Raw genomic sequence first — 25890 nt, 5'->3', positions numbered from 1 at the left:
CTGATTGTTTGGTTTTTATTTAGTCATGCAGGCAAGAGTTAACTGTCCTGTAAGGCCTGCACAGGAAACATTTTAAAAGCCCCTAAGCCTGTACAAATACCTCTCGTACTCCTTAAATAGCCTTACGTTGATCATGTAATTGCTCCCATCCCCCTAGCTCTCCTTGCGTTCTCAATCAGGTCTCTTGAAATCGTAAGCACCACCTGTCATCACTGTATCCCGCAGCAGTCACCCTCTCTCACCAGCAGGTCGGCATCTGCATCCCTGCCCCAGCCCAGGACATGTTTGTTCACTCCTCCCCTCACCCGACTTCTCCGCAGTTCCTCACACAGCTGCCTGAGCCCGCTTTCCTGACGCTCTGCTTTCTCCCTTTGGGCGTCTCCTGACCATCCTTTGCTAAATCTCCTGTCTCTGTCTGTCCATTTAAATACTAGGAACAGTCAGGATTCCAGCCTTGTTCCTCTAACCCACCCAAGCCCAGTCCGTTGTTTGTTTTTTTTTTTGAATCAATGTCCATTGGGTAAATTACCCTCTCTATGTTGATGATTCCCAAATCTGTATCTCTAGCCCTGCCCTCTTTCCTGAAATCTAGAATCAGAGGATACCCATCTAGGTATCCTACAAGAACTTCAAATCCTACACGTCAGTATTTAACTCATCTGCCCAGTTTCAGTAAGTGCTATCACCACACACATCAACTCATCTCGGTGGAAAGTTATGACATAACCAGGCAGTAAAGTTACCTTACCTCTGTAAACCCATCTTTAAGAGGAGTAATCGGTGTACCGGTCATCTGTCCTGGAAGAGAAATTTTCTTTCCTTCTTCAAATGGGCGTGTAGGTATACGATGCAAATAACCATATCCAATGCCACATCCTAGGCTGAGAAAATAATTTTTTCTTTGAAGTTATTGTTATCAATCACAGCTTATGTTTCTTTAAGGTTTTGAAACAAAAAAACACATCTCCATTCTTTTAAATACTATCTCTTATCAGAGGTCTCATCTGACCACCCTTTATGAAAAGCACGCTTCCCTCTACCACAGAAACTAACTTTACTCTCCTTTATTTCCCTTCAAGTATTTATCTCTATCCAGCACACTGTATATTTATTTTCTGTCTCCCCCAGTAAAATGTTAAAGGGGCAGAGACCTTGTTATGTTTACTGTCTTAACGGTTCCTGGAACATGGCAGACACTTACTGATTATTTGCTGAATGAATGACATAGTCTTTCTATTCAAGAGCTCCAAACACTCGTGCATGCTAATGACATTCACACATCCCATAGGTCTACTTTAGAACCAACACACATCAATCCAAATGAATCCAGATTTCTTCTAATTCAGCACCCTAAGGCTGCCAGTGACATTTTTCTAACTAGATACAATCACAGTGCTTCTTTCCAATCCACTGATTCCCCCAATTCTTGCTTCCCTTTTCCCTTTGGAGAACTCCTCCCCAGTCACTGTGCAATGCTGGTGGGACCGTCGTCAATCAGCGCCTGTCCTGCCCCAAATTAGGCGTGTCTCATGACCAGAGCCAGGCCAATCTACCCATCTTGCTCAGGACCGCAAACCTTAGGAGTGACAGAAAAAACAAATGGCTATATCCCTTCACTAGAATACAGATGAAACTGCCAATTAGTTCTTCCTTTCTAAGGCCCTATTTAAGACTTTTCACAACTAGGTTTCAACTTATGTTTCCATCACAGTTGCTTATACTTTCCCAAGTACTTGTTCTGAGTAGGACATGTACAGATACCTCTGTGCCTATCCCATTAAGACATCTATTATTTCCATGGCTACTACCACCACCACCAAAAGCTGAGAGAGAAAGCAGTTTCTTATCTGAATCTGATTCCATAACAGTGCTTCACATTACAAAACTACTTGTTTCCTCACTTTGTCTCCCTTATACCATCAAGCTGCAATTTTTACTCAACTGGATCTCAGACTGATTTCGAAGAAAGAAAGATGAAATATACCGATCAATAAAAGCCTTTCAGAGGTAGATGCATTTAAAAACATTTAAAATGCATTTAAAATTTACTTATCAATCAAAAGAACTAAGTGGTGGTAGAGAAGGCACTTGAGGCAAGAGGGAGGCCCTCCAAAAATTTAAAGACAGCCGAAGAATGAAGCTAAGAAAAATTCTGTGCTGTAGTGAATGCAACATGGTCAGCCTCTGAGGAAGGAATGAAAACCAGAGACACACATATACCAAATGGTGGCAGACTGAGGAAGGAAGTGTATATGGGCCTGTCCTAAAGCTGATCAACGGCACAAAACCATGTCAAAAGGAGAAATGTCTTCCACAGAAAAAGAGAAACTGCTAGTCTAGAAAAGAAGGGTGCCAAGAACAAGCATGTAGCAGTATTTAGTCAGCATAACTAAAAATAAACAAACTAGTAATGTTTTTTGTTGTTGAACTTCATCTACAATCTCTTGCTTAGGACACGATTTCATGCACACCAAGCAAGGTGGAGGTAGTAATGGGATCTAAGAATTCTAACTGGAGAGGAGGCATTTTTCTATCATAAACTGAAAATCCACCATTTATAAATACAGAAGTTTATTTGCAAATTTAGTTTATATGATACAGTCCCTCTAGAATGAAATCAATTTGGAATACCTTGAGAAGATCACCTTTCTGACAAACCTGGACATTGGAACACCGTAACTTGATCAAGTATGGGCCCCAGACAGGCCAGATTCTCTGTTCCATTTTCTTAAATTGCAGTAAGTCAGCATTCTGGTGGCGGAATACATTCAGCTGGAGAATCTCAGGTTTGTGGGTTAGGGTACTGTGAGCAAATGGAGGCCTTCTCTGTCTGCATCAACTAAGGTCATCCTTTACCTGGCAAGTACTACAACTTTTACAAAACACTGAAGAAGTTGCCAAATCCTAGCCTTTCTTATAAATCTAGCTTATGCTCAACAACTCCTCAAATTTAAAAAGGTTCTTAGAACTTTCGAAATAATGAAAAATTTGTACAATTTAAACAATAAAAGACCTACAGATATAATATTAAGTAGGAATGCTGTGCTTTGACTTTTTGAAATTAGGAAACTGACTTGAAGAAAAGTCCCAGAAAACTGATTTTATAAAATTTGCTTTTCTGTTTGGCTTGACCCTCTTCTAAACTGCTTTTTGCTGTTTCAATTTTGTCTACATTTTAGTGGAAATTGGTCTGTTCATTTCTGAAAGCCAACAGTTTCCTCCAAGTGCTAAGAAATTTTCCCAGCAGCTAGAGAAAGTTACACTGTATTGTCCCACTGCTGAGGAGAGACCTGGGAAAATAAAACTGAAAACTATTTTACTAAAATAACAAAATGAAAAAGTTGGTTTGTGCTTCAGTTCAGTTCAGTTGCTCAGTCGTGTCCGACTCTTTGCGACCCCATGAATTGCAGCACACCAGGCCTCCCTGTCCATCACCAACTCCTGGAGTTTACTTAAACTCATGTCCATCGAGTCGGTGATGCCATCCAGCCATCTCATCCTCTGTCGTCCCCTTCTCCTCCTGCCCCCAATCCCTCCCAGTCTTTTCCAATGAGTCAGCTCTTCACATGAGGTGGCCAAAGTACTGGAGTTTCAGCTTTAGCATCATTCCTTCCAAAGAACACCCAGGACTGATCTCCTTTAGGATGGACTGGTTGGATCTCCTTGCAGTCCAAGGGACTCTCAAGAGTCTTCTCTAACAACACAGTTCAAAAGCATCAATTCTTCGGCGCTCAGCTTTCTTCACAGTCCAACTCTCACATCCATACATGTCCACTGGGAAAACCATAGCCTTGACTAGATGGACCTTTGTTGGCAAAATAATGTCTCTGCTTTTGAAGATGCTATCTAGGTTGGTCATAACTTTCCTTTCAAGGAGTAAGCATCTTTTAATTTCATGGCTGCAATCACCATCTGCAGTGATTTTGGAGCCCAAAAAAATAAAATCTGACACTGTTTCCACCGTTTCCCCATCTATTTCCCATGAAATGATGGGATTAGATGCCATGATCTTCGTTTTCTGAATGCTGAGCTTTAAGCCAACTTTTTCACTCTCCGCTTTCACTTTCATCAAGAGGCTCTTTAGTTCTTTGTCACTTTCTTCCATAAGGGTGGTGTCATCTGCATATCTGAGGTTATTGATATTTCTCCCGGCAATCTGGATTCCAGCTTGTGCTTCTTCCAGCCCAGTGTTTCTCATGATGTACTCTGCATATAAGGTAAATAAGCAGGGTGACAATACACAGCCTTGACGTACTCCTTTTCCTATTTGGAGCCAGTCTGTTGTTCCATGTCCAGTTCTAACTGTTGCTTCCTGACCTGCATATAGGTTTCTCAAGAGGCAGGTCAGGTGGTCTGGTATTCCCATCTCTTTCAGAATTTTCCACAGTTTATTGTGATCCGCACAGTCAAAGGCTTTGGCATAGTCAATAAAGCAGAAATAGATCTTTTTCTGGAATTCTGTTGCTTTTTCCATGATCCAGTGGATGTTGGCAATTTGATCTCTGGTTCCTCTGCCTTTTCTAAAACCAGCTTGAGCATCTGGAAGTTCACGGTTCATGTACTGCTGAAGCCTGGCTTGGAGAATTTTGAGCATTACTTTACTAGTGTGTGAGATGAGTGCAACTGTACGGTAGTTTGAGCATTCTCTGGCATTGCCTTTCTTTGGGATTGGAGTGAACACTGACCTTTTCCAGTCCTGTGGCCACTGTTGAGTTTTCCAAATTTGCTCACATGCTGAATGTAGTACTTTCACAGCATCATCTTTCAGGATTTGAAATAGCTCAACTGGATTCCATCACCTCCACTAGCTTTGTTCATAGTGATGCTTTCTAAGGCCCACTTGACTTCACATTCTAATATGTCTGGCTCTAGGTGAGTGATCACACCATCATGATTATATGGGTTGTGAGATCTTTTTTGTACAGTTCTTCTGTGTATTATTGCCACCTCTTCTTAATATCTTCTTCTTCTGTTAGGTCCATACCATTTCTGTCCTTTATGGAGCCCATCTTTGCATGAAATGTCCCCTTGGCATCTCTAATTTTCTTGAAGAGATCTCTAGTCTTTCCTATTCTGTGCTTATGAGTTAAAAAAAAAAAAAAAGGACTAGAGTTTGTGTACCATGCTCACTAAATTGTGCTTTAAAAAAATGAATTATTGGATCCAACATTCTAGGTTGGCTCTTTCCTTTTCTCGAGAAGTTTTACTATAAACCAGTAACTTATTTCAAACTAAAAACAATGCTTACAACATATCTGACTGGTAAATTTAAGCAGTTGTAACTTAGTCTAAAAAAAGTGACCTTACCTGCCTTCTCCACCCCATGCAGAATTTGGTGTAATAATCACTTCTCGACAGTTATCAGTGTCTGTATTATACACATAAAGTTTCAATGGTTTTGCTTCATGTGTTTCAATAAGGCTGAACAGATCTTCAGACTGCAAAAGCATTACAGAAGAAAAATGTTTTTGTTCCTGAATTTTTGAATAAGTAGGTCTCAAATAGTAGATATCAAACCTAGTTAATATTTAAAACAAACACACACACACTTAAAAGAACAACAACAAACTCAAACTCAAACTCAAACAACAGACTCAAACGTTCATCCCTGCAATGTGGGCTCAGAGGACACTCCACAAAGTCGGCAAATTAGAATTATCTGGGGAATTTTAAAACTGCTGACGCCCAGGCCATACCCCGGAACAGAACCTCGGGGTGGGACCCAGGGGATTCCACTGTGCACCCAAGAGTAAAAAAAAAAAAAAAAAGAACAACAACAACAAAACACACACAAAAACCAGATCCTGGGCCCCGCCCCTAGGCATAAAAAGCATTTCTTAAATCAGTATTATTAATGCCTACCTATACAATGCAAGGCCTCATGTTCAGTTCTGTAAGACCTAGTCAGTAATTGAGTAAAAGTTTTCCACACCCAAATTCAACATATTCTGCTTTCTTCCTATTATTAAGAGCTGGTTATCTGGGCACCTTTTTTTCCTGTCATTTGTAATTGAGTAATACATATTTCCATTAGCTAACAGACAAGGAAAAGGATCCAACTAATAGAGCTAAGCCAATTTTGCTACCTTAGAAAAAGAGAAAATGAAATCAATAATCAAAATGAGGATTTAATTTAATCTTGAGGTACAAGAGACATCTTCCATATTTCTGTTTAACACCCTGGAGCATAAGCTATCTTGATTAGCAAAGACCTAAATTTCAACTCTGAATGTAAAGTATGCAAATATACTTGAATTTATACATTAATGAGAAAATGTTAAATTATTTTTAGTATTAATAAACAAATTAATTACCTCATTCATGACTGTATCTGCTCCAATGATATAATCACTGTGAGGTCTAAGACCAGCCAGTGCTGCAGGAGAATTTGATTCCACTTCCTAGGATGAAGTGGAATAAAAACTGTTGTTATTGTTTAGTCACTAGGTCTTGTTCAACTCTTTTATGACCCCATGGACTGTAGCCGGACAGGCTCCTTTGTCCATGAGATTTGCTAGGCATGAATACTGGAGTGGGTTGCCATTTCCTCTTCCAGGGGATCTCCCTGACCCAGGGACCGAACCCATGTCCCCAGCATTGGCAGGAGGGTTCTTTATTGCTGAGCCACTAGCGAAACTTCCCCATTAAATTACTGTATATAAAATAACCTTCCAAACTGTATAGTTCAGTCCTTCATTAGAGTAATTTAAACTCTGTATTTGTCTTATTAGAGACAATGTCAGATCAGAAGCTATAGGATACACCTATTTAAATCTCCCAAACATAAAAAAAACCAACAATATTTTTATAAATATTTAAAATATTTCTGCAGCTATTTGCTTTAATTTAACTTCTTCTAATGGATAAATCATTAGAAAAAAATTTTAGGCATTATATTTGCTTTTCTTTCTCAAGCTGTTTTTCTTTTTTATTAAGACATATTTTAAAAGCAATTTTGATTTTCAGAAACTAAAAGTAGCCTAATAATAATAGCCCTACAGTCTCCCAAATTGGAAACAACCACTATTAAAACACCTTTCTACACTGTTTCTTAAACTGCTAACAGCTCACAGTTGATACATACCAACACATGCCAAACGTTTTCATTTGCCCCATCAAAGCTGCAGAAACGAATGCTGACTCCCAACAAGCCCTGGCCACCCCACATGTTACTTGGTGTAACTGAGGTCTCTCGCAGCTCCAGTGTTTTACTACTGTAGATAAGCATCTTCACAGGTTTTTCAACATTTGCTTTCAGTAGATCTTTAAGAGTATCATTGTCTTTATTCTGTAAACACAGAAATTTTTCTTAATAAATAAAAATCTAATGCTAATTAGCTTAAGCATACAATGGCCCTATTGGAGAAATAATAACTAATGTAAATAAAATATTCAATAAGTAGAGGTTTCATTAACACTCAAATATTCCTCAAAGTAAAAGAATGTCAAGAAATTAGGAACTTATGTTAGTGTAACCGAGTAGGACTCTACAGGGCCTCTGGACAGGCCTTCCTCCATATCCTCTGCTGTAGCTCCTCTCTCAAGTACCCAGATTATAGGATCTCATGCATATTTCCTAAGTTTTTCAGATGCTAAAAACTACCACCAAAAGCAAGAAACAACGACTTGAAGATTATAAGCAGGTAGCCACAGACCTTCAACCACCAACCAATCAGGGAACTGTGCATGAGTTGACCACAACCCTGGGATACCCCTCCCTCACCTTGACTTCAAAAATGCTTTGCTGAAACCCTTCAGGGAGTCTGGGTTTTTCTGAGCAGGAACCACCAGTTTTCCTTGCTTGGTCCTGGAATAAACCTTTCTTTGCTGTACACTCTTAACATTTCGGTGTTGTTTGGCCTCACTGTGTGTCAGGCCCACAAACTTGTGCTCAGTAACATTAGCAACAGCTTCTGACTTTTTTCTAATAGAATTATGGAATTTGCAGCCCAGCATTATTTGAAATGATCCAGGGCTTCAACGATAAAAAACTCTAAATACTCCACAAGAAGACATATTACTAACAGAGTTGGAGTGACTGATTTTAAAATCTAAAACATTGCTGGAGTTAAAGTTTAATTTTGGACTTTACTCCTCACATATACACTTAGTACAAACTGGTAGGAAATAGTATGTTAAATATTTCACTATGTAAATGAATAAAGGCCATTGTGTAAGAGATGTCAGTAAGTAATGAACAAAAACTTAGACTGTTGTGAAAAACCAACCAAATAGAATCTACTGTCATAAGAATCTACTGAAATTATAATACAGTTTCCTTCCTATTGGACTTTCCTACATGTAAACTAAAGCAACTTTTAAAACTGGTTTTAAGTCTGCACTTTTGGAACACATCTCTGTCTAGTTTTATAACACTATTTCTATATGAGGGGACTGAGTGACAAGAAAATTGGCAAGTTATTTGAGAATGAGTCTTTACTAAATCATTTGTCAATAACCTACAAAAGTCTGACATTTTTGAAAAAGCAACAAAATCACATCTTTCTGCTTAAAAAATAAATAAATAGAAGTCTCCAGTGTCTTTCTTCCTCCCCCTAAACTAATCACTGGAGTGTGAGGTGTAGTATTCTATCAATATATTTGACATTCTCACCTTTACTAACACATGGTTATTTTATTGATATCATACTCTATGTACTGTTTGTAACTAATGAATAAATAAATATCCATCTCAGATAATCTGAAAAACTCTATTTTCAAAAGATGACAAAATATCATAGGTGAAACTACAAAAAGCTGAACTTACTAATCTTGAACCATTAATAGAAACAATAAAATCAAAGAATGGCTCCAGTCCAGCTCTATGTCCTGGGGAATTTTCTTGTACCTGTGAAAACAAAAATGAAAAATGCAAAGCTTAATTATGAATTAAAAGCTAAAGTTTAATATCTATCACTTCAGTTAAAACAGATTAATCTCATTTAAGAGAAAATATAGGTACTCAGTAGTTTTCTCATTTCTCTTATCTTCCAGATAATGTCTCTGCAGCTCCCTAAATTCTACTCATTCTTTAAACTCATCTCATGTATGAGGTTTTCCCTCTGGTTCTATTTCACATACTTTCCACTTTTTAGGGGGTGGGAGGAGACAATGCTCCCAGCATTTAGCACACGACATAGCAGACAGTTAATCATCACAACCAAGTGGCAAATTCAAATTAATTTATTCTATTTATCGCATGACTACTACTAGCAAGGTACCATTTGGTTACAAAACTAATGTAGGAACACAGCTACTGTTAGGAAAACATTTATCTGCTGAGTAACAGGCAAGAAGAAGGGGAGACAGAGGACACAAGGACCTCTAATAACTAATACGAAAGCCAACAGGTTGAGAGTCACACGCACAAAGTTCTAAGGGAGAGATTAAATCTGAGTGAAGAAGTTTCCTAGGGAAAAAAATGACATTTGAATTGTGCTTTAAAAGGAGGGTAGAACTAAGGAAGGATAAGGGGGATGAGAAAAAACACCTGAAAGCTGAAAGAACAATATGAGTAAAAACCCAAAAGAAGAATGAAAAATGAGTATACTGTAAGCTAGCTGGAGACAACAAGGTGGGAGGGGACAGAAATGAACTATGTGCAACATTCTGTGCGAATCAGCAGTTTTCAGGCTTTCATCAGATTCTTAAAGGGTGTCTCCATGACCCAAATAAAGTGTTAAAACAATGGATTTTTGCAATTCTTTTATTTTACAGGTGAAGAAATCATTTTAGGACTTGCCTATGGACGGAGGAGCCTGGTAGGTTGCAGTCCATGCGGTCGCAAAGAGTCGGACACGACTAAGCGACTTCACTTTCCCTTTTCACTTTCATGCATTGGAGAAGGAAATGGCAACCCACTCCAGTGTTCTTGCCTGGAGAATCCCAGGGACAGGGGAGCCTGGTGGGCTGCCGTCTATGGGGTCGCACAGGGTCGGACATGACTGAAGCGACTTAGCAGCAGCAGCAGCAGCAGCAGCATGGTCTCAAAGTAGGGAAATGGTAGGGATGAAATTCAAAAGTTTATCTTATTAACCATTAGTCCAGTAAGAAGGATGGAAAGAAAGAATGGAGCTAGACTTACAGAGGATTTTACTTGGAAGATTAAGATTTACCTAGCTTCTCAACAACTCAAATGTTTAGCATCTCAAATTTGAAATGCATTAAAATAAACTATTAAACTTCCTAAATCCGCAATAACACAAATATCAGGAGCTAGTAATGGCAGTGATATGACAAAAGAGCAAAAACTTAATAGAAACAATTTTGCATTTCCTCTAAAATATTTTCAAAGTGTTTTAAGAATTTTTATTCTGCTTGATGTTACTAAATACTGTCAAAACTATCCCATGAAGAGAGTTTGCATTGATATTTGTAGGCTGATCCTCTGTAATAGCCCAGTTTTAATAATCAATTCTGAGGCTAATGCAAATAAAAGATTCACATCCATCCACACACAAATCGGCAGCTATTCACAGTAACAAATCATATGAATACTTTCAAAACAGAACCCAAGTTGTTCCCAGAATATGTTCTTCTAATACCAGACTTCACAAATGAGACTTAATCTTGAACTGATGATACATTCATTATTTTTGAATTAATACTACCTTTTATTCATTTAAAGCCAAATTATACTATTATTGCCTCCAAAGAAGTAAAAACTAGATTTTCTTCATTTGTCATAGTAAGGAATAGTTATAAAAATGGCTCAATGTTTAACTTACTAAAACTGATCTTGCTTTAAGTAAAATTTCCTGCAAATGTGGGACTAAAACCATTTTTGTAAATTAAACAAGTTAAATATCAAAAAGATTTATTATTTAAAGGTGTTGGTTCTAATAATCAGTACATACCTGCTAATTTTCTTTATACCCTTTTCTTAAATGGGGCTTATTTTATATTCCATATTTTATCAAGCAAAATGTCTAGAACCCAAAATGGCACACAGATTTCTCCTTAAATGGCAACTCAAAAAGGGAAAGGGTGGCTGCCTAGAGCTGCTATAAGAACCGAGAGGTTGAGTCACAGCTAGCTGGCAAAAGGTCACGATCCTCTAGGTGTAAAATGCCTGTCTGTTAGGTTCCTATCATTTAGGTGTGAAATGCCTGAGGTGTGAAAAGAAGATAGCTACTGTAGACCCTAGAAGCCCCCTCAGAGAGGAATTTCTCATGTAACAGGGTCCACATCTAATCAAATAATTCTCTGATTCAGAGTGTTTCCAAATTACCACTTTTTTTTTTTTTTAAAGAAACCAAATAGTCCGTTGATCAATTTCAGACTTCTCCGCTGAGGCTGCCAACAGTTTACCTTTACCAATACCTTTGTAATGTCATCAGCCTAGAAAGGTGATCCCACACACTGATTCTTATCATGCCACCCTCTAAGTATCAAGTTTTACCACTATCTGTTTGAAACAGAAAGTCTCCAATACCATTAGGATTATTCTTCCCCAGAATTCAAAAGATTCAATAGCTAAATTTGGATTCTAACATAAATAAACCAAGATAATCCTTTCTCTAGTTTTCATTTTCATCTACGACAAACATCAATCTGTTTCTAATGGACCTTGAAATTAATATCTTTCCTAAATTTATTTACATTGTTAGTACCAGTACAACTCTGGCAATGAGGTATTTTACTTAACTATGGCTAGGAAGCCAGCAGAGGGAGCCCTAGAAAATGCTCTCTTTGACCCTGTTTAAAGCAGAACTTCCTACATTTTATAGCATGGAAAATAAACTCTACAACACCGCAAATTAAACATCCACACAGGCAAGTTTCTCTGGCAATATTATCCACTGATGAGACTCTTTCAGGCATCTAATCTCTCAAGCATTAGATTATCACTCCACTACCTTGTCCCCTGTGAGAGATCTCTTGACTGTTGATTCATCGCCAGCTTCCTGAACCATCTTAATTACAAAAGAAAAAAGAAAAGAAAAAATACATATACCTGGCTCCATGGGCTAAATATCATGGGCCAAATATCATGCAAGTTTAAGATGGATAAATTAAATCTGAAAGTTTAATAATTAAGATTTTACATGACTTTGAAAAAATGTACAGTGAAAAGATAAAAGAGTTTTAGAACAAAAACCCTCTTGATTTTGAGTCATGGTTTGCCTACTTAATAGCTTTTTGAGCTGGGAAAAGTTTACCATCCTGGGTCTCAATTTCCTCATTTGCAAGGAAGAGAGAACAACATCTACTTTGGAAGAATAATGTAGAGATTGAGTGAGTTTAACTTCATGAAATGCCTAGTGAAGTCTCTGACATATGATAAGAGTCATACAAATCATAAGTTCAACTTCCTATCTCCACAAACTACCACCTGAGGGCAAATTTTTCTAAGCTATTAATTCCTGGACACTGCATTATTTTTCTGGCTATGTACTAATTCTCTCACTCCTTAAAAAAAAAAATAAAAAGAGGAAAAGACACAGAACATTAGTTAGCTAAGAGGAGACAAATCATCTTCTTAATGTTGTCTCTCAAAACTCAAATCCGTATGGATAGCAGATCTAAACATAAAAGGTAAAACAAAGAAGCTTTTAGAGAAAAACAAGAGAACATCTTTTGGATCATCAAGTATGAAGACTTCTTAAACCGAACACAAAAAGCTAACCATAATTTTTTTTTAAACTTGACAAACTTTACTGAAACTATGAACTTCTGCTCATCAAAGACACAATTAAGAGAGTGAAAAGATATGCTATGTATTCAACAAAGGAATTGCATTTAGAACAAATCCCAAACTACTACAAATCAAAAAGGAAGAGTGAAACCACAATAAGACACCACATCACGTTCACAAAAACTGCTAAAGTAAAAAGACAGTAACAAGGATTGGTAAGGATGTAGAGCAACTAGAATCCTCACACACTGATGGTAGAAATGTAAAATGGTGCAGCCTCTGTGGAAAACAGTTTTGCAGATCCTCAAAATGTTAAATACAGACTTATTGCGTGACCTAGCATTTTCATTTCTACGTATATAACCAGGAGAAATAAACATGTCTGTGTAAAAACCTGCACACAAATTTCATATCTGTGCTATTCATAATAGCCAGAAAGTGACAATAAGCCAAATGTCCTTCAACTGATGAATGAATAAACTAAATGTGGTACTTACAGAATGGAATATGATTTGGCAATAAAAAGAAATTAAGTATTAACACATGCTAAGACATGAGTGAACCTTGAAAACACTGTGCTAAGTGAAAGAAGCTAGTCACAAAGATCATATAATATGTAATTCCATTTATAAGAAATGTCCAGAATAGGCAAATCCACAGAAAGGAGATTACTAGTGACCAGGGGATGGGAGCAGGGGGAACAGAGAGCAGCTGCTAATGGGTATGGAGTTTCTTTCTGGGGTGATAAAAAGGTCCTGAATGAAGATACTAATGATGGTTGCACAACTCTGTGAATATACTAAACAACCACTGTACTGTAAAGTTTAAAACGTGATTTTAAAGGTATGTAAATTATAAGCTCAATAAATCTGTTTAATAAAGAAGACAGACAACTTAAAGAAATGGAGAAAAGGTTTTAGCAGATACTAAACAAAAGAACAATGGACTGGTTCAAAATTGGGAAAGGAGTACATCAAGGCTGTATATTGTCACCCTGCTTATTTAACTTACATGCAAAGTACATCATGCAAAATGCCCGGCCAGATTAATCACAACCTGGAATCAAGACAGCCAGGAGAAATAACAACTTCAGATATGCAGATGATACCACTTTAATGGTAGAAAGTGAAGAGGGAACTCTCATCTCTTTGTGAAGGTGAAAGAGGAGAGTAAAAAAGCTGGCTTAAAACTCAACATTCAAAAAACGAAGATCACAGCATCTGGTCCTATCACTTCATGGCAAACAGGTGGGGAGAATGTGGAAACAGTGTCAGATTTCATTTTCTTGGGCTCAAAATCACTGCAGATGGTGACTGCAGCCATGAAATTAAAAGACGCTTGCTCCTTGGAAGAAAAGTTATGGCCAACCCAGACAGCATATTAAAAAGCAGAGACATTACTTTGCCAACAAAGGTCCAACGACTCAAGGCTATGGTTTTTCCAGTAGTCATGTATGGATGTGAGAGTTGGACTATAAGGAAAGCTGAGCGCCGAAGAATTGATGCTTTTGAACTGTGGTGCTGGAGAAGACTCTTGAGAGTCCCTTGGACTGCAAGGAGATCCAACCAGTCCATCCTAAAGGAAATCAGTCCTGAACATTCATTGGAAGGACTGATGTTGAAGCTGAAACTTCAATACTTTGGCCACCTAATGCAAAGAACTGACTAATTTGAAAAGACCCTGATGCTGGGAGGGATTGGGGGCAGGAGGAGAAGGGGACAACAGAGGATGAGATGGTTGGATGGCACCACCGACTCAATGGACGTGACTTTGAGTAAACTCCGGGAGTTGGTGATGGACAGGGAGGCCTGGCGTGCTGTAGTCCATGGGGTCGCAAAGAGTAGGACGCGACTGAGCAACTGAACTGAACTGAACTGAAGGGTGTGACCAGAAAGGGAAAGAATGCTGGTTACATGAGTGTGTTGTTTCTGAAAAATTCATCAAGCAGTACACTTACGTATAAAAAGTCTTAAGATATGGTCCTTCTATCCAAAAAGTAGAAATGAAATCACAATCTTAAGCACATACACCTAACACCTCACCTACAAGGGACACAGTTTGAAAGCCAGCAATTAAGTCTAAAAGGACTGAGCCCAATGTAAAGGCCACAAAGTAACTTGCTCTAACACTCATTCTTTTTAACAACATAAAAAGAAACACTTCTCCATAAGCACTCTAGAAAAAACAGCTACAATAAGCAACATGGCATTTGCTACACATTTTATACTCTTCCAAGAAGCAAAACGTGAGTTTATGACAGAAACTGCATAGTGAAGGGGCAGCCATCTCTACTACATAAAAATAAATTAGCACCAGTGATTGGAAGCTGGATTCTGAATCACCAACTATACATAAATAATCCCTAATGTGGATTCACTCAATCACTACAGGCAGTTTCAGTGGATTCTGAGATCGATTTAGTGAATCATGACAGAACTGACAAATGTCAAAATAGAGAAGTACCCAAAACTCATGCCTTAGTAAGGGTCACCCCAGGAAGAGTCTGTACCCATTAAACAGCCGCTCCTCATCGCCCCAGACCCTGGTAACCACTATCCTAGTTCTTGTTTCTATGGATTTGCCTATTCCGGACATCTCATATAAAATCATTCAACATGTGATCTTTGTGACTGACTTCTTTGTGTACAGACCTAATCGTTCCACACTGGGTTGATTTCCAGTGAGGTATTCATCTCTTTACTTTGCACTTCCATCTAAAGGATCAGAACTAATACCTTAAAGCAAGGAAAGGAAACCACACACTACTTTCTGAACCCAGGATATTACCAGACGAGCTGTTTTATAAGCTTATATGCAAAGATATCCAAGCTTCTGGCTGGTATACAGGAGATGTGGGTTCGATCCCTGCATCAGGAAGATCCCCTGGAAGAGGGCATGGCAACCCCCACTCCAGTATTCTTGCCTGGAGAATTCCACGGCCAAAGGAGCCTGGTGGGCTGCAGTCCATGGGGTTGCAAGGAGTCAGACACGACTCAAGTGACTGAGCACCCATGCATGCACTCACAATTGTGTGGTAAATAATTTTGAAACAGACTAGAAGAGTTCAAGGCTCACCTGTTAAAATATTTCTTCTCACATGCTCTACCAAAATAACTCAAAAGATATTGCTCTCCTGATTCTGACCCTATAACTTGTAACATATAGAGCAATTGGAAATAAAATTCAGATAACTAAATGAAGTAAAAACCCATCACTATATAATAGCTTTCTAGAATAGATCTGTAGGTTAGAAAAACGATATTAAAAGAAATCAGTCTGCTCCAAAAGAAACTAAAACTCTGACAACATGCCACCTCCTTTTATACTCTTCAAATACCAACTCAGGTACTTGTCTCTTAGGGAAAGAAAACTTGCTTTGTGACCTCAGGCAATAATCTCTCCTGTTCCTTTTCTTTAGCTGTACAGTGAGGAGGCTGACTAGATAGTTTTTAAGATCTAATGACTCAGCAAGAAAGAAATCTCTTGCTAAGCTATCTACTGATTCTATAGTGTAGATCAAACTCAACAAGATCGTTTTAAATCATATAGACTTTTAGTCATTTTAGTTCACGTGTTCAGTAACAAAAATGGCAAAGCAATGAAAAGAACACTGGCACTCATCTGTCTTTTAACATACAGATATAAAATTTCCTCCAGAACGAGGGTCTTCAAAAATTAAGCACATTTATAAAAGAATGGGTCAGATCTGATCCAAAACTTAGAACAGCATTAAAGTACATGGTTAGGTACACGGACAAAAGTAGCTGCTGAGTGACTAAGTGGAAATACTATTTAAAATGTTTACAAGTTTAACAGTATTGTCACTACAGTAGTGGTTCTCAATGGGTGACAAAATACTGTAAATGCTCATAAAGGCACCAGCTAACATTTATTGAGTTTTAATCACATTCCAGACCCTATGTTAAGTGCTTTACATGGAATATGCCATTTAATCTCAAATTAACCAATGAGGTGGTGGACGGCACAGTTTTAATAAACAATGTGCTCAATGTTTTTCCAAAGTATTTTCATATACACTATTTGATGTGGTTTTTAGTTTTTTAAAAAAGGCATTACTACTGGAGGAGGCATTCCTACTCTCCCCACTTTTCAGATAAAAAGAACAAAGCTCAAAGAAGTTCAACGATTTGTCCAAGGAAAAACAATGAATTGGTGGAATGACACTAGAATCTAGTGATTCATGAGGGTGGTTTCAATGGTCGGTTAGGATAGTTTCTCAATGTATCCATCCATGTCCACAAGGTTCCTTGTTGCCGAAAATGGGCTTAAATGCCTTCTCACTAGTGCTTAAAAAAAACAAACACAAGCAAAACCCAAAGAACCCCAGCACCATTCTCTTCATGCTGTAGTAAATTTATATGCAATGTCAAAAGGAAGTACAGTCTCCCAAAGTAAGTCCTTTAGCTTTGCATATATTGTGTAGAAAAAAATGATCTTACTTGATAATCTACAGCTCGCAAGGCAAGCTACAGTCAGATTCTAAAGCACATGTCAAATCTTTATGGATATTTTCTACTTAGATTGTTACCTGATATTTTACTAGTGTTATCAAGCAATATAATTAACCATTTTGGTAGAATATTAAAGCCAACAAAATGAATATACTGATGTTAGTGGTTTTTCTAAGTTCAATTCTTATGAAAACTTCACGGTAATTATTTAAAAGCCCTGTCAATATTTGACCCAGAAAGCCACTAAAGCCAGTTCTGTGTACTTTACTACTTAATGTCCAGAGCCAGAAACCATAATCACCCACCAAGAATAGGTCTCTCCAAACGAGGATCCTTAAGTCCATATGTAAGAATACTCTTCATCATAAAAAATATATAAGGGTATACAAACAACATGACGGTATTAATTTGTTTGAGGCTTTTTAATATTGGAAAAAGTTTATGTTCAATGATACTGACAACTCCTAAAAGTGTCCTAAGGTTCACCTACACTGTATTTCTTATAATGAACAAAACACTCCTGTGTGCCTGTGCTCAGTCACTCAGTTGTGTCTGACTCTCTGTGGCCCCATAAACTGCAGCCCGCCAGGCTCCTCTGGCCATGGAATTTCCCAGGCAGGAATACTGGAGTGGGCTGCCATTTCCTTCTTCAGAGGATCTTCCTGACCCAGGATCGAACCAGCATCTCTTATGTCAGGTTCCTTACCACTAGCGTCACCAAAGCTTAAGTAAAACATTCAGGGAGGAGCCAAGATGACAGAGGAGTAGGACGGGGAGAACACTTTCTCCCCCACAAATTCATCAAAAGAGCATTTAAATGTAGAGTAAATTCCACAAAACAACTCCTGAATGCCGGCAGAGGACATCAGGCACCCAGAAAAGCAACCCAACTCTTCGAAAGGAGATAGGAAAAAATATAAAAGTCAAGTAAAACATTCGTAATAAATGAAGTATTCTGATTCTACATTTGAAAGCAAAATATGTTTATGAAACAATTCATAGCCTTTTACTAGCAGAGGTCAATTTGGGGAGCAGGTTAAAATCTTTAAATGGTGCTTATAAAACTTTTTTCATTATAAGATCATATTTGGAAAATATCAAATAACCCACTGTTTTCTTTTTGCACCCATTGTTTTTAGAGTGAGTGAAAAGAGAAGGGGCTAATAGTGAGATTTTTATGTTTTTCAAATGGGGGTATGAGTTAAAAAAGTTAAATACCGTGTTAGAATAAAAAAAATTATGACTATGAAATAATGGGATTTCATTTTCTCAAAATAAGAATGAAGTTGAAATCTTGCAGGATGTAATGTAGATTACTTAGGTACCATTAAGAAAGAGCACATCTATATAACAGTAGATATGGTCTTGGTATTGTTTTCTATAGAAATAATTTCACTTACTGTCCCTTTATCCTCTAAGGAGAATACCTAATACTGCCTAGTATCCAGCAAATGGCTCAGAAGATAGAGGCCTGTTATTACACTGGAGCCGCAATTCATCTCAATGGCCTTTCCTTCAAAACTTCCATCATCTCAAAATCTCTCTCGGAGGAAATTATAAGGAATAGTGAACATGACATTTTCCATGTCCCCATACTGTTGTGAACATCGGCTCCAGAATGTCCTCAGATATCCCCCATTTCAAAGAGCATGAAGTGCAGAGTAGAATTAATTTGAATATTTTAATTTAGAAACATCTTACAAGGGGCACCCATAAGGCAACTCCAAAAATTCTGAAAATGGCCTTGACGGTTTCACTTGATAACAGAAAATCTAGGCAAGAATTCTCTATTAAATACAGTTACTTCAACTGTAGTAACTTCTAACAAGGCTGAGAAGTCCTGGCTAACATTTCTCCTGCTTTATGTTAGGATTAGAGAATGGGAATAAAAGTGGTATGCATGGTGAACACAGAATCAGACCCAATCCATATGGAAATCCAAAATATAATGTTATTTTTCTTTTCTTTTTCTTTTGGGCTTACCACGCGGCTTATGGAGTCTGCCAGGAAATTTCCTATAACGGTATTTTTAAAAGGAAGCTTCTCACCAAATTTTAAAATCTTATACTAGTAGTCCACTTTAAAAAATAATTTTTATAACTATATTTTTAAAAAATATATAAATATTTCAGTCACTGTGAACATGTTGGGAAAATAAAAGAATAAAAATGTTGCCATCCACCAATTATCCTTTTAATATCCTGGCTTTTTAGCTTTCCATTTTCCTGGGCACTTGAATGTATATGCACATACACATACATGAAGGCACATCTATGAACTCACAGTGTTTTGAAACATAGTTTTCACTGAATGCATAGCATTCCAATTTGCAGTTAGGCCCTAATTTATTTAACAGTTCCTCAGCTGTTGGATAAGTTGTAAAGCTAACATCCTATGATAACTTTTGGCCATACTGTAATATACTTAAATATGTTAAATTACTCAAAATCTTTGTGAAACATGGCTAAGGGGCAATGTTAGTCACAGGAAAAAAAAAAAGGATGGGAAAAAATTTTAACAGTAGTTACCTTTAGATGGTAAGATTACAGGTAATTGAGGTTCTTTGTTAAACTTTTTGAACTTATCCAAATGATTTCTAATAAACATGCTGATAATCAGAAAACAATGTAGCAATTTACTAAAATGGAGACCAATGTTTATATAACTAGACATTAGAATTCACTAATATGGGGAAATACAATTCAGTGAAGATAAAAGGTAGCATTTAAGGTTGTAGATAAATACCTGTAACAACAAAAGACTAGAAAAACTAAGTGTCTAACACCAGGGGGTGGTGCTTAACCAAACTATATTACAACAGATTCACTAAGGGGCTAAGAGAAAGTGAGAAGCCAATCTCTGTGTGCTGCTACAGAAAGACAGAGACGATGCTCTTCCACATTAAGAAGACCAGGATGTTTAACAGTATGTATCATGTGATTCCAACAGTTATAAAAGAAAACAGAGTTACAAGTTGGGGATGGGGTGTTGATTGTTTTACATGCATAAAGCACTTTTGAAAGGATACATAAACTGTATCGGTCACTTCTAGGTTAAGTATGGAGAGTTGGGTATGTAATACGATCACAACATGAAAATGTGCATTAATACATAAAAGATAAAAAGTAAATTATTCATAGCAGAAAATCTGGAATCACTTCAAAGTTGTCTCCTAAGTACTTTTTTAAAGCAGAATCTAACAACAGATCTAGAAAAATAATGGAAAAAACAGAAAGTTCAATCTATGAATTGTAGGAATACAATTTAAAAATAACATAATAACTAGCAATGGATATGTGTGCACTATAAACTGGTATTTCAAAACACACTTACACAAGTTTTTATCACTAGCAAGGAAACAGCCAAAGAATTACTAAAGAAAACTAGCTTTTAATTAAACCATTCTAGAACTTATTAAACATGGGTGATTTTATTCCATGATTATCCTGTCATATTTACTCTGGTTTACAAGCTCACTAATCCAGAGACAGAATATACAACCACAATTTAGGCAATAACAAATGGAAATAAGATTTTTATATGTTGAGATTTAACATAGTACTTTCCTCCTCTAAAAACAAAGATAAAGAAACCAATTACAGAATAGGGCAGAGTGGGTTAGGAACTCTGAAACATTTAAAAAAATTCTAAAGTAGATGATCATTACTATTTTTAAAGCTCCCTCTAATAAAACTCAAATGAAAGAAGAATTACTTCATCTTTTGCAACATTTATGCTCCAGATGTGGACTGGAAACTAAGGTTGTCCTTACTAATTCTAAAAACCATATTTATAGATTAATAATATCTGCAGTACTGAATACGAATGCTGATTTACTGAGGTGCACCTATGTAAAAAAAAAAGAAGAAAAAAAAAAAATACTCCAACTTGTTTAGCATCCCACAGTCATTAACAGAAGTCACCGAACTGGAATCCTTTTGATGTGTACAGCTTTCATACAGACTTTTAAGATTCATTAATACTGTGCTTTACCTAGAACACGTTATCATAAAAATATCATGAATCCCCAAAGATTCACGGCCACAATCAGCTCGTAATACTGGATAACAAACCCCACAGCAGAGAGCTGGGAATCAAACCAGAGAATACAAAGAAAAATACTGCCACTAACTTTCACTTCACATCTGGGATCTGACAATTCTCCTTCCATTTCCCCCATCAGTGTGGCACCTGGGGATTGGCTTAGCTAAAGGGAACAGGAAGGTATTATGATTTATATATAGATTCCCCTTATTTTCTGGGAAAATTATCCTTTCCACACACCCAGAGTGTGGCTTCAAGAGGAATTTTTAGCAGAATGGAGGGACAACTAGCTGTGATAATCCTGAAGATCAGAGAGGTGACCGATCACAGCCCCATTAAGCAGATGTCTGGTAATTTAGTTTAAGAGATGTTCTCTCACCTGAAACATGGGACCCAAGGCAGAAGATGAGAGCAGCAATAGGAAGTGCACTTTCCCACTTTCAGTAAAAACGCTCTTGTGAGAAGCTGAGGAACTAGTATCTATTTACACTCTATTATGTCCTGAAATAGCACCATGGATCGGGGCCACTTTGTTAACAGTCCATCATGTTATCACTCACGCAGGTGTCACAGCACACAACCAACACTGCCACTTCCTTGAGGAAAGGACTTCCAATTCCTTGAGGAAAGGATCAGCTCTGTACAACCCAGGCTGTTCATAGCTGGGCCTGAGCAAACGCCTTTCGAAATACTGTTTCTCTGCATCCTGGTGACTGCACTTGCTTTCCTTTACTTACCTGGATTTTTTTAAGTTCCTTTCCATTACCTTTTACACTGTGGATCTAAATCTTAAAATCCACTGAGCAGCCTTAGGAAAAAGGAGAACGGAAGTTGCCCCCGCCAGGAAATGTGGAAAAGGAGGGTTGGGAAGGTCAACAGCGGCACAGGAGACAGAGAAATCCAGTGAAATTCAAGTAGGTTTAAGTCCGTTAAACCTACTTCTAGGCAATTCGTTTCGTTGCCTAACTGGCTTTTCCGGACATCCAGGCAGCGCCGAAGTGAATTAACTCGAGCCGTCTCAGCCCCCGCCTCTAGTCTGCGGGTTCCAGGTTTCCTTTTCTTGGAAAATTCAAATGCTACCTTCACCATCACCTCTTTTGCAGACTTTGCTCCTCCCACCCCCTCCCCGAGCCTTCCCTAACTTTGAGAGCTAAAATAAAGGGGAGGGGGCTGAGAAGGCCGCGAAGAGAAAAAGGAGTCAGGGTTGCCCTCTCGCCTGGGCCACCCCCGGCCAAGTCGCCTGCTGCCTCCTCGGTTTCTAGCCCGTCCTCCCAAAGCGGCGGACCCCGGGCGCTCCAGGGAGGCAGGATACGAGCGGCCTCCCGAGCCGGCCTTGTCCAACGATGCGCCCTAGACCGCCGCTCCTTCGCGGGGTCGGGCCTGGCTGCCCCGGGAAGAAGTCCGTCGGGGCCTCCGCCTCCCCACGGCCGGGCCCCGCCTCCCGCCCGCGGCCCCCGGGCCGCTGTCGAAGCCCTTACCCGCAGGACGTGGTAGCCTTCTGTGCCCCCGCCTGGGATCTCGACGCTCTGCGAGGAGCCCATGGCGGCGGGCGATCAGTGTGATCGGGCTGGGTTCCGCGCTGCTCCCCGCCCCCCGCGCGCCGTCCGCTCCGCTCCTCCGCGTAGCACTTGGGACGTGGCACTCACTGCCTCCGGAGAGCCGGGCCGCACTGCCCGCTGGGAGATGGTCACCGCGGCAGCCAGGGCCGCTGCGACGCCGCAGACAGCGCCACCTGCCGCGAGTCACCGGGAGGGGTCTGAGGCGCCACGCGGGCCAGGAAGGAGGGAAGCCTGGAGCGGAGGGCGGGGTGAGGCCTACTTATGCTCGCGAGAGAGCAGAAATACGGTTCATCCGGCCTTGGTACCTTGCTACGGGTCCCTTGGCTTGACAAGATTCATCTAGACGCGTTCCCGCTGTTCCTGAAGAACGGTTGCTCGACTGTAGCTCCCCCTGGTGGCCAGAGGCCGGAAAGGGGCTCCTGCTGAAAAGAATAGCTGCTGCTACTGCTAAGTCACTTCAGTCATGTCCGACTGTGTGTGACCCCATAGACAGCAGCCCACCAGGCTCCCCCGTCCCTGGGATTCTCCAGGCAAGAATACTGGAGTGGGTTGCCATTTCCTTCTCCAATGCATGAAAGTGAAAAGTGAAAGTGAAGTCGCTCAGTCGTATCCGACTCTTAGCGACCCCATGGACTGCAGCCTACCAGGCTCCTACGTCCATGGGATTTTCCAGGCAAGAGTACTGGAATGGGTTGCTATTGCCTTCTCCGAAAAGAATAGGCCCGATGCAAACACAAGGAGCTCCCTATTCTCGGGGTTTCTAAACTTGTATGTAGGTCACGTCTCCGGGTTATACAGAGGATCCTGGTAGTGGCTCTCCGTGAGTGGACTACCGCGTCCGCTTAGCTCAGCTCAGTTTTATAAAGGAGAATGTTCCCTTTATAAAACACCTGTCCTAGAGAGTCATGGAGGACCCGTCAAAGTTCTCTTTTTGTTTTTTGCCTTCCCTCATTGTGAAAATAAGATCAGTTGGTCACAACCTGAGCGATGCCAGTGTGGGAAATCCAGTTGGATGACCTTGGCGTTGCACTGCCGACTGAGTTCCCCATTCCACTTCCTTTAGGTTGTTGTAGTCACACTTTTCCTATTCTGTTCCTCCTTTTATCCCTTCCCCCCGCCCCAAATCCCCAGTTACTGCCCACGGGCCAATTTGACCATCAGCGACGAAAGATCAACCAAGTATCAGAACAAATGTATTCTAATATGAAGCAACGTTAAGTACCCATGAAGTATTCCAGCTCAAAAGGTTTACTTGCTCCTCTCACGCCTTTAGTTAGATGTTCCTGTTTCTGTTTACAGGAATATAAAGAATAGAAGAACAAGTAAAATGACTTCACAAGGAAGGAAGCACGCAAAAAAAAAGAAAGAAAGAAAGAAAAAAAGAAACTGGCTATTCTCTAGAACAGCTAGCCAGTTCTTTTCATCAAGTCAGAATAATAAGAAAGAGTTTAGACTTCCCTGAGGGTCCACTGGTTAAGAATCCACCTGCCAATGCAGAGGACATGGGTTCCATCCCTGGTCCAGGAAGATTCCACATGCCTTCGGGCAATTAAGCCCATGTGCCACAACTACCAAAGCCCCATGACCTACAGCCCATGCTCCGCAAGGAGAGAAGCCACTGTAATGATAAGCCTGTGCACTGCAGCTAGAGAGTAGCCCGTTTCCAGCAACTAGAGAAAGCCTTCACACAGCAATGAAGACCCAGCACAGCCAAAACAAATTAATAAATTTTTTTAAAAAAAAGAAAGGGTTTATACTGGGTTAAGAGATATGAAGGAAATAACCAGGACATGCAGTGAAAGGTGCTGAGTTGGAGAAATCTGCTGTAAAAGACATTTTGGGCTTAATTGGGAAAATGTGAATACTGTTTGAAGAAAAGCATTTACTGTCATGGAAAAGTGGAAATTATTGACTGAAAAAAACAGGTTATAAGACAGAATATGCCTATAAACAATATGAAACATTTTTGTAAATAAAATACATGTTAATATATAATATCCATATAAAATTGTGGCATGATACCAACCAAGGGTAAGAGTGGTGATCTCTGGGCAGTGACAGAGATGTTTTCTTTTTTGTTTTGGCCAGTTTTACATTCTAAAATGCTCGTAGATTGCTTTTGTAACAAAAGTATTTCAAATAGAAAAACAAAATATTTCTTTCTTTGCTGTCAATAGACCAATACCAGGTTTTTAGGAAACCAGTACATACACAAAGAAATGAAATCTCCAGTTATTAGGCTCCTCAAGGACAGGAAAGCTAGTCAAGTCAGCTCTGTGTTCCTAATATTCAGCAGAGTGTTTGTCAGCTAATTCAGCAAATTAATGAAACTAATGCAAAGGAGTAAGTATAAGAACTATATTTGATGATTATTTTCTTGTTCTGCTTGGCAATTATAATCCTCTTCGTGGTGAGGTCGTAAGTTATTGCTATGTTCAACGGTCAAAATTTTTGTTTCCCAGATGTCCAGCATGAAGCCATGGTTCGTGGAGACCCAAGGTAGCCCATGAGCAAATTCCACCCTTCCTTAAAGCTGTAATATGTCTCAGCACTACGAGTGACTACCTGCTATTTCCCATACAGACCATTTAGTGTTTTACCTTCTTGACTTTATTGAAGCTCATCCATACATCTGAGATGCTGTTTTCCACATTTTCTATTTCAAAAAATTCTAACTAATTCCTTAAGACCCATCTCAAATGTCACTTATTTACCCTTAAATTCAGTATGACTCTCTCCGTGCTCTGAGTTCCTGGAGTAATTACTCCCTTCATTTCTGGTAGCATCATAACACGACCCCGCTATCTTCCACCATTTATAGTCTATTCACTCAGACTGCAGATCATATTTTTCCCTTTTAGATTCCCAGTTCTTGTTTGAGCGTTGGGAACATGGTAGTAATGTTCATTGATTTGAATGTGTGTGATGAAGAGTTTCCAAACCTTTCCTTTTCAGGATCAATTAATAAGTTACCTCTGCTCTTCCTGTTTGTGCCTCATCAAACCCTGTGTTATTTCTTTAGTGGCAACTGGTAGACGGTGAAGTGCAAGGCTCACCCAATTTGGACCTGAGAATATGTGATAACCGTTGCTCCTATTTTCCTAGTGCCATTCATTTTCCTCTTTTACTTGGGGAAATATGTTGAGAGGGCAGAGAATAAAATCCCAAGGATGTTGCC

General features: G+C 39.1%; 1 protein-coding gene across 2 annotated transcripts in view; it reads right to left on the bottom strand.

Annotated features, from left to right (window-relative positions):
• GORASP2 (golgi reassembly stacking protein 2) overlaps window positions 1–22890 on the bottom strand; it is a 33468-nt gene extending 10578 nt beyond the window's left edge. Inside the window, exons 1-6 of one of the 2 annotated variants that reach the window (XM_070358287.1) lie at window positions 22632–22890; window positions 8768–8848; window positions 7085–7288; window positions 6315–6401; window positions 5308–5438; window positions 749–881 (exon numbers count right to left, since the gene is read on the bottom strand). In XM_070358287.1, the coding sequence (XP_070214388.1) occupies window positions 749–881; window positions 5308–5438; window positions 6315–6401; window positions 7085–7288; window positions 8768–8848; window positions 22632–22694 (699 nt within the window). In that variant the 5' untranslated portion in view covers window positions 22695–22890. Of the gene's footprint in view, window positions 1–748; window positions 882–5307; window positions 5439–6314; window positions 6402–7084; window positions 7289–8767; window positions 8849–22092; window positions 22297–22631 lie in introns of those variants that run through there. The other variant, XM_070358279.1, reaches the window with a different exon arrangement.
• Between the last annotated feature and the right edge of the window lie 3000 nt (window positions 22891–25890).

This window comes from Bos mutus, chromosome 2 (assembly GCF_027580195.1).
Source record: "Bos mutus isolate GX-2022 chromosome 2, NWIPB_WYAK_1.1, whole genome shotgun sequence".
Classification (NCBI taxonomy): domain Eukaryota; kingdom Metazoa; phylum Chordata; class Mammalia; order Artiodactyla; family Bovidae; genus Bos; species Bos mutus.
Note: the sequence above shows the minus strand (reverse complement) of the source record. Positions and strands in the feature narration are given on the sequence as shown.